Source organism: Perna viridis, chromosome 3 (genome assembly GCF_037379345.1).
Source record: "Perna viridis isolate PV_CMFRI_1.1 ecotype Kerala chromosome 3, ASM3737934v1, whole genome shotgun sequence".
In the NCBI taxonomy this organism is placed as follows: Eukaryota; Metazoa; Mollusca; class Bivalvia; order Mytilida; family Mytilidae; genus Perna; species Perna viridis.
The window spans coordinates 27471743-27485814 of record NC_142447.1 but is presented as its reverse complement, the minus strand read 5'-3'; the positions used below and the strand labels follow the sequence as shown (position 1 = coordinate 27485814).

General features: G+C 34.8%; 3 protein-coding genes across 3 annotated transcripts in view; 2 read left to right on the top strand and 1 right to left on the bottom strand.

Annotated features, from left to right (window-relative positions):
• LOC148621679 (uncharacterized) overlaps positions 1-3771 on the top strand; it is a 28913-nt gene extending 25142 nt beyond the window's left edge. The window contains exons 4-6 of the mRNA XM_088576296.1: positions 339-490; positions 1053-1166; positions 1801-3771. Of these exons, the coding sequence (XP_088432422.1) occupies positions 339-490; positions 1053-1166; positions 1801-1992 (458 nt within the window). The 3' untranslated portion in view covers positions 1993-3771. The remainder of the gene's footprint in view (positions 1-338; positions 491-1052; positions 1167-1800) is intronic.
• The window catches only part of LOC148621677 (uncharacterized), a 46805-nt gene continuing 35026 nt past the window's right edge, over positions 2294-14072 (top strand). The window contains exons 1-2 of the mRNA XM_088574086.1: positions 2294-2314; positions 3249-3291. Coding sequence (XP_088430212.1) covers positions 2294-2314; positions 3249-3291 — 64 coding nt within the window. The remainder of the gene's footprint in view (positions 2315-3248; positions 3292-14072) is intronic.
• On the bottom strand, positions 4989-7435 carry LOC148621678 (uncharacterized). The gene is made up of 2 exons (XM_088576295.1): positions 7058-7435; positions 4989-6105 (listed from the first exon to the last, which is right to left on the bottom strand). The coding sequence occupies exon 2, from the start codon at positions 6101-6103 to the stop codon at positions 5006-5008; it is 1098 nt and encodes a 365-aa protein (XP_088432421.1). The 5' UTR covers positions 6104-6105; positions 7058-7435; the 3' UTR covers positions 4989-5005.

The window sequence follows — 14072 nt, the reverse complement described above, 5'->3', positions numbered from 1 at the left end:
ACTATGGATAAGTATATTAATGTTTCACAATTTTAGTAACGTAAAAGAGTTGATGCATAATAATCACGGATATTAAGTTTATTGCACAGATGCAGAAGACCAATAAAATGTTATTATGATAAACCAACATAAAAATTATGAAAAAAAAACTCATGGTTTCCAAACTTATTCTCTCTTGTAGTCTAATTGATCAGAAAATATAATATGGGCTTTTAAAGGAAAACATGTATTCAGTTTCACAATTCAAAGAACTTTAATTCCTGAAAGCAATACCCCACACAACATATAAATGCACATGACATGCCAAAACATAAAGATCATATTTTTTCTTACTTCAGGTCATTACATGTACATAGAAGCTTCAGGGAAGAACAATGGAAAGAAAGCCATCATGGTATCACCCAAGTACAGAGGAGTGAAAGCTCAATGTTTAGCATTTTACTACCATATGCATGGAACTCATGTGGGAACCCTTAATGTATATACATCAGTAAGTAAAACAGGTTAAGACAGTTAAATAAAACCTGAACCAACTACCCCGTTTTAAGACCATATTTTAACTGGCCATCACAAGATATATAAAATACGTACTGTGTAGACTATCCGGATCGAAGCGGGTCCCCCTTTGGTCCCCCTTTTCGAAAAGTTGCTTTGATTATATAGAATGGAACTGGAAATCACTGGAATCCCCTTTTCAGAATTTCAGGATTTGCCACTGCTATCGCTTGGTTTAGTATAAAAAATATACGCGAATAACATTTATTGAGCATTTTTGGTTTGTTAGAATTTCATCCTGAATGTTGGTTTCTCGAAGAAAAACAATGGTGAATCAGTCAGATAAAACCCCTGCCATTTTACGGCGTAATTTTGTGTAATGAACATCGGAATTAACGACTTAATCATTTTAACTATTATTTTGTTGATAATCTTTTGACGAACAATAACACATTTCACATTTTGATTTATAATGTAAATGGCGCATAATCTAAAGCAAATACCATCAAATGAACTGTTTATTCTGTCATTGTAGCACTCCCATTTTTCTTTTACAGACAGAATTCGAGACCGAGCTGAACTCAGTGTGGCGGGCCTATGGTAATCAGGGAAATGTCTGGATTAAAGCCAAGCTTTCTATACCTAAAGAGTTAGCAAGGACAGGGTACCGGGTAAGCTCAAGTTTTGTAACTATTACTAGTATCACAGGATGTCTTTCTTTCGCGTCTTTTGTTCATGTTCAGTCATCCAATCATTTGACTACATCAAATATTGCGCTCTTGTTTGATCAAGAAAAATGATGCACTCCAATATGACAGTATTCGATAGTATCTTTTTCTGATTCTCTCATGCTTCTTTAACTTTCTTTACTTAAACAGTATACAAGTCTCCATATTTTTATGGTGAGCGTGGTCTTTTACATAGATTGTACAGGTCCAAAATCATAAAGCTTCTCCGTTAGATCCACTGTGGTTACAATGTATATGGTGGAACGAAATACGGAGAAAAGTCATGATTGTGGAACATTACATCACTCCATTATATATAGGCACCACCATTTGAGTTATGTTGTCTACTTGGGCGCAGATGCAGATTATGTGCTGAATTTAAGCAGATAGTAAAAGGTGCCAGCTTTCATTATTACATTTATTCAAAAAATGGTTACGTCACGAACGCTACAATTACCAGGAAAAGGGGACAACTCCCCTATTTGACCGATCACACTTATCATGCAACATTTGTATACTTCACATTTTGGATATTATATAGATTCAGAAATAAATACTTGAGCTGCTTGTATTACAGGTAAAGTTTGAGGCAGTGACACGACGTGGTTACCAAGGAGATATTTCTATTGATGATATTACAGTGAACGATGGGAAATGTACAGATGGTGCAATTGAAGTGAAATACGATAAAAACACAACAGTCGCTGACAATCACAGCTTCCGGCGATATAAGAAATTCAAAAACAGGCTCAATCGCAGAAATGGGTGATTGTTTGTTGTTCTCAATCTGAACTACTCAACCATTTCCGTTCCACTTAAAACAAGTGTATAGCGAAAACGGCTGAGTATATCCGATTTAGTATATTACTATGGATTGAACCGTCGCCAATACATTATTACTGTTTTGACACATTCAGAATAAGTTGATAAAAGTTGAAATAATATATTTTGTTAAGGTATTATGTAGCATAAAAAAAACAAAAGACATAAACACATACATGTTTGTACGCAAATTATTTTAGCTTTAACTCTACATGTATTTACGTCCTGTGTGTAACGGAGCTTTGACGATGGCGGATTCAGGGATTGTTGTAAACAGTGTGCACAATTTGAGCAAAACTGAACAAATAATGATCTGGACCCCCTCGCCTTGTAAAAATTTCTGGATCCGCCATTGATTGACACCCATTTTCACAGAAATCCAATGAAGACATTGCATTATTCAACATTTCAAAGAAATCCAAGGAAGATATTACAATTACTCAGTGTGCCACAACCTGCTATAATGTTATAATAAGCTTGGAGATGTAATTATAACATCCAATAGTATCCTAAGTGAAATACTTTCCACAGAAAAATAATTAATATCAAATTTAATCCGGGGATATTTTATAATAGTTAAATGTTTTCCATGGTTATTAAATTGTTTCCATACCAAACCTTGAAATGGTTAAACATACATAAATCTGAAAAGGTTTTCTTTAGGGACGCTATAAAAAAGTACGGCTCGTTTTTTTTGTGGGGTAAAAAGAGTTCACAGTGTTAGGTAAAAACGATTCGGATAGTTTTTGATGTGACATATTATCCAGAATGGTTTTAGATATTAATTTTAATTTTCATCCTGGATGTAATTTCATGGGATGTTTTACACATGATTATTCATCCAGGATAATATTTAATTGATAAATATTATCTGTTTTATCTAAAGTATGCATACTGTTCACTCTATGTGAAATATTTTCAAGATATTATTTAATAACGTAGTATGAAATAATATACAGTGTACAGATAGGAATACCTCTAGCTTTTTCATCATAAATATCAGTATTCAAGTAGTGGAAACAAAATTTCTCACAGGGAAATAATATCCTCCGAAAAAAAATAAATGTGAAATAATTTCCTGGATTAGAGTTCATCCGAAAATTATTATGTCTAACATAATGACATACTTCGATTACATTAGTTATAAGACGCACAAGAACCTGCCTGTTAAAATAGTAACGAACCCCTAACGACGATGGAAAGTGTTCGTCATTACTTGGAAGTCACGTGGGTGGCTTCGAGTATTGTAAGTATAAGAATGACAATAGGACTTCAGGCAGATAACATTTCATATTGTATATAACAATTTTCAGCTAATTATTGTCGAACTGGAAAATCGAGACGCCAAACTATTTTTTTTGCGCTTGGCCGCGTAGTAATTTCAAAGAAGATGGTTAAAAGCCAATACAATTTAATTAGAGTTATCTCTCTTTGGGTGGTGTTGGATTTTAACTATGCCCCGTGAATGTTAACTATCTTGCAGGTTGCAAGCCAATCGACTTCCGAGTTTCAGCACCTTTGGTGCTTTAATTTTGAATACTGCCGTTGCAATTGTGATTAGACTATGATACCAAAGATTTTACTGAGATCCCTACACGTACAATTGTAATATTATTACAATAACGACGTGATTCATTAATATTTCCAAACCAATATATATTGATATAACACTGCACATTATTTTCTTAATTTCTTCAAAAAGAAAATAAAAAAGTTGTAAAATGATTGTTATTGTCTTTTCTTCTGACCAAGTAAAATCTTTCATTTACTGTGAACTTTATATGCTTACAATCTTAAGTTTTTACACCTAAAAGTAACATTATACTAATTCATACATTTAATTGGTACACATCTCAGGCCTAATATCGACATTTGGTTATTTCTGCTTATCAAGTAGCAATAAAAAATAAACAAAAAATAAATAAAATAGTGCTTATTTATGACAACCCACATAAACTGTCGCCTGAAAGAGTTCCCTCCAAATAATACTGGTGAAAAACAAACCCCTGAAAAATTCAATTTCACTCCATTAACGATAAATTCGGGAATTATCCTAGATATCTGGAGATATATCAAAATTTATTTGAAAATTGACCCCCAAGATGATAGTTCCAGCCCATATGTGCAAAAGTGTTTCAAACAAACTCGCCACTACACCCCATCCAGGTAACATTGTCTTGTTCTTTAAAAATATATAATAATAATGTATGACGATAAGGGTTCTTTCATTCTCATAAAATGACTGTTTTTACGTAGTGTGTTAACTAACAACTTCTACGATTTAACTGGGTTTGCTTATGGACTGTATTTGCTTTTTAATTGTTTTCGAATCTTTTTAAATACAGGTCTGATCATGCATTTCATATCCTTAAATTTTCAAATGTATATCGTATCAATTGCAATTTATATAAAGGGTAATCAAGAACACCAGGATTGGAACGCTTATCTAAGAGAACATAATCAAAGGATAACAACTAGACAAGGAAAATGGAGACACACAATAAAGAAACTAGGAATAACTAAAATAACACACATACACATAGAAACAAACATATATAAGCAGCCCGGACTCCACTAAAACGTCTGAGCATGGACCAGGTGCACCGGTAGAGAAAGCGTCTTTAAAGAAGACAATATGACCACGATTTCAAGTTGTTTTTTTGTGCACTGAAGGTTAACATGTTTGAGAAGACATTGCAGTGGTTGATTTTTCTGTTGCAATCTGAGTAGATAAGGGGAAGTAATCAAAAGAAAATACTGAACAGTAACATCCCACACCAAAATCTCCAACACCATATTCAACAAAAAGAGGTATTGATTCAGAGAAAAATATCCGTAAATATGTGTAGTTGATATTCTGTTTATAGGTTTGTACACTCAATTCCTACAATTCTCTATAGGTTCAATGATAAAGGCTAAAGAAAAACTTAACACGGTACAAAACGAATTCATTATGCGTTTTATTTGTTATGAACCTTCATTCCATTATTATTTACATTGCCATTGTAGTCAATTTTAACACCATGCCATTGCATCCCATCATCTCGTTGTTTGAAAAGAATTATCATGGGAAATAAGAAATTCAGAGCCCAAAAGTCTCCAAACACCGACCGAAAATTAGCGTTTATACTGTTGGTATTTTTAACGCTTATTACTTTAGTAAATTCAAACATGGTTACTCCTTTTGTCACTAAAACTGTCTGTACAGTAAAATAAACCATTCCCATGAAGGCACAGACCAATTCCAAGTATAAATGAGTTATAAGCAGTATAATGTGAGGACTTATCTCAGTTTGTTGATAATACCATCGATAAAATGACACCATCGGAATAAAGTCTGTCCACGAATAAGCCTGTGGCCAGTAAAACTCTCTTAAATAAAGATAAGTAAAATAAAATCCTAATGCTCCAACCCATATGGAATAAAATGCCCACACAAAGAAAAATCGCTGGTTTCGAAAGCCTATGCAAGTACCTGCGAAATAGCAATGATGGTCTCGCTTAAGTATGCATGTTTTACAGACACTACAATGCCTTGCTCTAGGTGGAGTGTTCATTTCACATTTCTCACAATAACTCCACTGCATTCCACTATCCACCATCTGCATCTGTATAACCTGTGAAGCGTGCCCATTTGAATTTGAGTTCGGTGTGTCAGAAATAAGAGATTCGAAGTACTCGGGAGGGTTTTCCCAACGGTCTTTCACCTGAACACTAGGATTGTCACGTGTCTTTTTAATGTCTGTACTGTACAATATTGTACAGAAAAAGTTCATGAGCCACTGGATACATAAAAATACTGTTAGAACTTTTAACCAATACTGACTCCATTCATCCTCAAAAAGCCGAGGAATGATGTATACCATGAACATATACAACTGTGTGGTAGATTGAAACGCATACAAGATACGTGTATGTTGTTTGAATCTTGTCGGTGTATCTGCCATGTGCTTGTGACGATTCTTCCATTTTTCCATCAATGTCATATCTTCAAACTTCTTTTCCGTTTCAGGCTCCTCTTCTTTACTTATATTGACTCTTATTGTAGCCATGGTCATATCTGTGAACAGAAAAATGCGATCTTGAAACTCATGTGGCCCCAAATCAGACGAAAACAGGACGATTGAGATGTATGCAAACATATATGAATTAAATAAAAAAAATTCAGGACAAAACCAAAACAAATAAGAGTAAACAATATAAAAGATACTGGCAGTGCTGTTCTAGTTTCTTTTGCAAATACAAATGAAGACCCGCAAGCTCAAATAATTAAAAGTTCTTTAGTCCTACTAAGTATATTAGTTGCTCTATATTAATTGCACATTGGATCTCGGTGCTCCTTCCTCTTAAGCGATTTCTGTACTATTTATCATATCAAAAGCAAATTAGGTCTACGAAGTAATTATTCGGCGGTCTAAATACACTAAGGCAGGTGGTTTTCATTACTGATACTAGTCTCTAGCAGAATAAATTAATTACCCCCCCTTTTTTGACAGTATAAGCTTTTAAATTTGCTTCGAATACTAGGAATTTTTGCTCCAATTCTATTTTATGTCCGAAGTATTAATTTTCTTAAATGAAGACAGCTTGAGTTACGATTCATTTCGTATTTACGCGAAAAAAAAACGATGTTATATTTAAATCAAAATATAAGCGGTTTACAAAATTCAAGTACCATCCTGTATATTATTTAAGTGCTTTAAAAAATTATAAATTGTAGTAACGATAGCTTTGAAATAAAACACGCAGCAATACGAGTTAAATATCACAACACGCTCTCTGGTAAACAAAAGGCAACTTATATAGATTCTTTAAAATGCATGTAAGTCAATCGTCACAAAGCCGAACTAATTCAGGACTTAATCCCGATATGTACAGCATCTGTGACTGGCTATGTACGTAATACTCGAATTTAGTATTTCATTTTTTTTATGTGAATTTAATATAATATAGATTTTAAAAAATAATCAGACTGTAAGAAACTTCTTTATATATCATACAATTTAACTTACCGTGTAACGTTAATATTTAGCACGTCTAGGTCGGTTTAAACCTTTAATTTCTGTGTACAGGTATCCTTTATTAAAACACCTGACCGACTTGTTACAGCTTGCTTGGTAACCATGTAAACAAATAATAAACCACTCTTAATAATTGATCGAATAGATTTCAACCTTTCATTCATAATTAATTCCGATACAGATCAGTGATCATAAGTTGATTGATAATGAACAATCATAGAACATGTTTTTGTATACATTGTATTTTTAACTCCATGTAGAATAGAACTTGAGTGAAATTCTGTCAACAATACTGGCCAATATCGGAAAAGAAGTTTTAAATAGTTTAATAAAGTCTGGCTTGCAACAACTTGCATATTTTTTTAGATCTTGTACGTAACATCCATAATTATACATATATATATTTAGGGGGTAGAAATCAAATGCAATTTACAGCTAGACCTCGAAGGGTACACAGGTACTTGGGGTCGTTAATGTTTTTTTTTTTGTTAAAAAGAAAAAAAAGAAGAAATCACGTGTTATAACAGGAGGCCAGGTCACTGTGCCCACAGATCTACTGGGTTTTGTATCCCAGGTGGTGAAATAGGGTACCCCGGCATGCTTTTTGCAGGGGTCGTCAGGACATTATTACGGAAAACCTGACCGTAAACCATAGTGGTGCACCATGTTGGAAAAAAAATGCCACATTCCTTGCACGTTTAAGAACTCTGGTGTGGTATAATATCGGAGTAGCAACCTTTGCGCTCTGCCACAGGAAGCTTAATTGCTCGATCCTACCCACTCCCTATTTCCAGTGGCAATTGGAACCAGGCGGCGTCCTATCCCATTTTTCATTGAACATCATCATTCCATGTTCATTTTATCATCCATTTCATGTTCATTGCCTGAATATAGCTGATATATTGCTGTTCGGGCGTCAAGCACCAACAATCAATCAGCAGATATTAATATTGCATTTATACTATCTATATGAAGTTTTCTGATATATCTATATAGAGGTCGACTTCGTCCTATATACCTGTCGACCCCCAAATATCAGAAAACTTCATATAGATAGAATAATTGCAAAATTAGCTGTTATAAGACATGATTTCGTAATTTTTCTTCTTACAAAAAAAAAAATTAATAAAATACAAAAATAATAATAATAAAAAAATGAGAAAAAAAATCCCGACTCCAAGTACCTGTGGAAGGGTAGACACAGGTTCATATACACGTACATTTGCCCCGTATTATTTCAAGTCAATGAGACAGTCGTATTAGGTCGAGGATAGCTATATTGGACAGAGGCAACGCCGAAGCCCCAAACGACTTCACAAAGCAATTAAAATTTGAAGTTAAATAACTGAGCGATATGAAGCATACCTCAGCGGAAATGGAAATATTGACAATTGCCATATTTATTAAGGGTTTTTTCTGTATTGGGCCGGTTTTTTTTTCATATTGGGCCTGTTTGTACAATGTACGTATTTATCCAGTTGTTGCATGATATTCATTTGGCGAAATTGATTAATGATTTTAGGGAAGTGCAGTCAGTTATGCAGAATCTGGTTATGACATAGTCCAGAGGACGCTTACTCTACCGGTGCACCTGGTCCATGCTCCCAGTTTTTAGTGGAGTCCGAGTTGCTCATTTGCTTTTGTTATTTTGTATATATGATATTAGTTACTTTATGTTCTGTGTTGTATATGTCTGTTTTCCATGTCTGGTCTTTGTCCCTGGATTACATTCTGTTGATTACCGCTATAACCTTGGTTCCCTTGATTACTCTTCCATAATCTTATGCCAACATTTTAACGGCGTTTTTTTTCCCTTTGTTAGATGTATTGATATATATATATATATTGATTGTTTTGTAAAGTACGGAAACTGCATTGAATTTGATAAATTATGTAGTTTGGAAAAGAAAAATTTGGTAATTGAACTAAACGTAAAACTTGTTTCATTGCGTCATTCCCACCTATTTTCCTCTGGTTACACACTCTACGTAACTGAATGGTTTCCAAAATGTTATACCAAAGTTTAATACTAATGAAATTATATACATCTTGCTTTTAGTTGTGGTTATTCAATTCATTTAAAACACATTTTTGACAATTAACCTTTTCGTTGGTTAATCAAAAGATTCATTTGGCATCGAAAACACAATTTAAGTGAAAGATACAGCCACAGTGATAAAATAATGGCAAGATGACAAAAGTTAGACCGCCAATTTAGTAACGTGACAAGCCTAGCCCCGCTTTACTGGTACGAGTAAAAGCTACAATAATCCTAGACCCATAAAAACAATCGACAAGAGAGACCATGGAACACAGACCATGATACGATAGCAAATATTTACTCGAACTCCCCAGTGTTTTCAAAGAAGTTCAATGATTCCGAATTGGTAACAATTCAGGAATCGGCCTCTTTGGTAATTAACAAAGACGACCACCATTTTACATATCAATAAATACCCATCTCTGAAGTAACACAGACGATAAACCCCAAAAATATAAGCTTCCGTACCATTTGGTAATCCCGATATGTCCCATTTATCATCTTGCAATATCCCGCAAAATGACAATTTTATTATGATTGAAAACAAATGCAAACAAATGTACATATATATGCTGATAAACATAGAGAATATTAAATATTCATGTTTTTAAACATATCGTAAGTATACTTTAACTGTCTAAATTCAACCTTTCACATTATAGAAGTAAAGTCCATGATCTCCAGCTCCTTGTGTATGGAAACGACTCTTAGCAACGAATATCTAAATGTTACTCCATAGATTCATCATTCCTTTTCCCGTTTTTGAAATGTCTTTTGAGCTGCACTGGTAGGATGATCGAGATCATGGCTATCCATCCTGAAAATAAAATCAACAAAAACAGCAGCAGAATCGTTGAATACGTATGAAGAATGGGGGTCGATGGGGTGGTGGTGGGTTTTGAAAGAGTACGTCGACAGTCTGCCTAAACACATGATGACGTCAAACGTATTTGTTATAGAATTTTTACTCAAGCTCCGACAACTATGAATATTTCCAGAATAAATACTTCAAAAAATGCATTAACTCTTGATAGACTAATTCATCTTAACGATATAAAAATTGTATTATCTCAAATATAAGAGTCATAAAAAATGCATATCCTTTATAATGTCACAACGTTGATATGACTTAATTGACATACAAATACAAGCTTTTAGACGACAACATTTACGACCTTTTGACAAGTATGAGCTTGAGCTTCAGGGATGCCTGACTTACTAAGTTGTAAAATCGGTGAAACCCCCGGGCTAAGGTAGATGCTATTGGAAGCTGTAACATCGGTGAAACCCCTGAGATAAGGTAGAAGCTAAGGGAAGCTGTAAAATCGATGAATTCTTCAGGCTAAGGTAATTGCTTAAGCATGCTGAAAAATTGGGGAATGCTCCGGGCTAAGGAAGATGCCAGAAAGCATACATTGTGAATGTAGAACGTCTTTGTTTCCTGTTTTTTCGCTCAGGCAATACCAACCATGTACTTGGATTTCGGTGTGTCTCATCAATCGTCCCTTTATTGGATTATTGGTGCTTCGGTTTCTTTCTTATATATATTCAATTTTTCACCATGCTTAAGCAATTACCTTAGCCTGGGCAATGAATGAATGAATGAATGAATGAATGAATGAATGAATGAATGAATGAATGAATGAATGAATGAATGACAATGTTGCGAATAGATGTAAATACAATTACATATGAAACTGAAGATAAAGAAAACAAGACACATCACACACACGAAAAAAAACTCTAGAAAAAAAAAACAAAACAAAACAAACTTTAGAACAACATAAAATCAAAACGGTGACATCAGTTGCTCTGGAAAGGTAAACACGTCCCGCTCACCAGCGATACTTTGCACATTGCAATTGAGTATAATCCGGTAAGAGTCAAGTTACACGTATCATTATGTAGCTCCCCGACACAATGTCAGATCAGGTCAATCAAATACAACGGAGCTATTAACATTTGGGCTATATCATTTAAGAAGATCATGATGTACATGTAATTAAATAAAATATAAATGTAAATAATATGGAAATGATAAAATAAAAGTATCCGAAGTGTCGATTATCAAAGATTAAAATCATCATAATTAGCAATATCAGAATAAAAACCGGAAAGTTGGAAACAACCGCAAAATGATCTATATGGGTGTATTGAATTAGGTTTCGTAGCGATAAATGCCACGTTCTTTGCACGTTAAAGAACCCTGCTGTGGTATTCGGTAACAGTAGGAACCTTTGCGCTCCGCCACAGGAGCTCCGTGCGGGTCCGGGTGTTTAAATAATAGGCCCGCAGCAGCACTAAGCTTGTCGTAAAAGGTGCTCAAAACCCTGGCCGAGGCTATGGCGCTCTGCCCACAGAGCAACTGGGTTGTGTGCCCCAGGTGGAGGAATGGGGTAACCCTGGTATGTTCCATGCTGGGGTCGTCAGCCATAATAAGGAAAACCTGACAGCAAACCATAGTGGTGCACCGTGTTTGGAAAGATGCCACGTTTCTCGCACGTTAAGGAACCCTTCTGTGGTATTCTCCCGGAATAGGAACCATAGGGCTCCGCCAAAGGATGCTAATTATATAAATTGCCCGACCCTACCCACCTCTCCCTATTTCCAGGGGCAATCAATTTGTCGACCCTATTATTCTTGTGTCCCATCCCATTATTTCATTTCATCATCATTTCATGTTCATTTTATCATCCATTTCATGCTCATGGTCTGAATATAGCTGAAATATTGCTGCTCGGGCGTTAAACCCCAAGAATCAATCAATCAATCATAGCGCGATAAACCTCCCATTATAATTAGGGTAATTTATTTCCGGTATATTTAAAAAAAATGGGCAGCATGAAATTGGCACCAGTCAAAATCGGTAAAATCAGTGGTCAACAGTACAAAAGATATGCACAAAAATAATTGAAAGTAATAAGAACGAAATACAATAAAAATATATATATATGTGTAAATCCAAGCCACGAATTTCAAAAAATAGTCTTGAACTTTGTTTAAAATGGGGGTCAACTTCAAGATGAAATAATAACTACAGAAAATTATTTTGTAGATATTTGGAAAATTCACCACTATAATCTGTTTGGCAGAAAACATTTTTTTTCAGAAAGATATGAATATCGGAAATAAAACATTTTTAGGGAGCGTATACATGAGATATATTTACTTACAACCTTGGTCCAAAAGCCTATCTATAGGGCAACAGTGGCGTCTGATGAAGTCAGAATAGTCGATACCAACCTTGACATACCTTAACAACTGATAAATATAAACACCATTTCACACCCGTAGCTGCTGCTGGTTGTCGTAAGGGGGGGGGGGGGGGTTATAGGGTACTTAAAAACTCCCTAAAACGAATGAGCACTATTATAGTCGAAGTTTTGTTTTATTTTTGGAAGGAAGCTGTGATAGTAATCTCTTTAATTTCTAGTTCTTATGGATAAATAAATGAAGCCATAAGATCAGCTGGAAGAAGGACAAAATTAGTGCCCATCAATATACCTAGACTTTGTTGAAAAATTGTCCCTCAAAAAGTGGCAAATATATTGTCCAGTAGAAACTAGCATACTGGTTACCTATTGATCGGTATATTAACTTGTGCTTCCTTGTTTCGTAGGGGTGAAATATGTAGAATCGTAGCCTAAAACAACAAACTTATGAGAATTACCATTCTTGCATTTAAATGCTTTGCGGATGATTTCATTTAGACAGGTTTTAATTCGTCGTGGGGCAAAGTTGTATATAATACATACATATATTTAAAAGACTTTCAACGAAGGAGCGAGATTTGAGATTATCTCGCAGATCTTTAAGAGTGTTTCAGGATACACATATGATTAATAGTAAGTAGTTGAGTAAGTAGATAATCCTGCTCTGTGCCTTTCCTTGTATGGATTCTTGTATTACTCGAATATCATTTATTCTTAGCTCTTTCAAAAGAAATGAAATGTATCTGTTAAATTTTAACGCCTAACATGATTATAAAACGCTTGCAATGGATGAAATATTGTTGCAAGTCATAAGACTTTATAACCCTCCGACACAGTGAGTCAAAGGAGCCACTCCATTGCAGGTAGTAAGTGTCAGATTCGGGGGGGGGGGTACAACCCGGTAAGACGTATCTAACAGAAGATATCCGGTCCAGATCTCATCTGTGAGATAGCAAAAAAAAACGTGTCTGTCAATTATGACGACTGAAAAGCTTGTGACGAAATTAAAAGCTAAACACACTCCTGATTTAGAAAGTACATGTACAGACCATGTTAATGATCGACACAAAACGTATAGGCTGGAGATGTAAGTATATTGCACTAAGGAAGGGGAAATTTACAATTATAAAGTCAAAATGATACCATTTCAGACGTCGACTCAGAAGCAGAAAAAGGTGTATCAGTTGTTTTTTTTTTTAATTTCAAGTTTATTTTGGTAGAAGAAATTTACTTCATATTTGCAAGTCCATTAACTTTTATCGCTCCACGCGATAGTCATTTTCACGCGAGCTGCATAGCAAATTCCGGTGAAATCAGCTTAATCAAGAAGCTTGTTATCAATATAGATTTAAAATAGGATTGATAAAGCAGACACCAGAATCTAGATTTGTGAAACTTAGCTCCTGTAATTATCTCTTACATCGCCACAGAAAGAAAAATATCCCATTGACATACCTCGATCATCTTCGAGCATGAATATTTGCTTTATAGTCTCCGTGTACATACACATCTACTTCTAAAACATCAAGGTTAATTCCATTTTATATGCGACAATAAACAAATTATTTTCCCAGAACTGAAATGCCGATTAGTTTAGTTCGAATTCTAATATGACATATTCATATCGTCAAACAGTATATGTCGGTACAACCCCACCATTAGCACCTGCGCACTGTCTCTTTTTTTCTTTCGCTATCGCTTCGAGACAAAACACTCATTTAAAAACGTTTACGCGATGATTTAACGGCTGAGA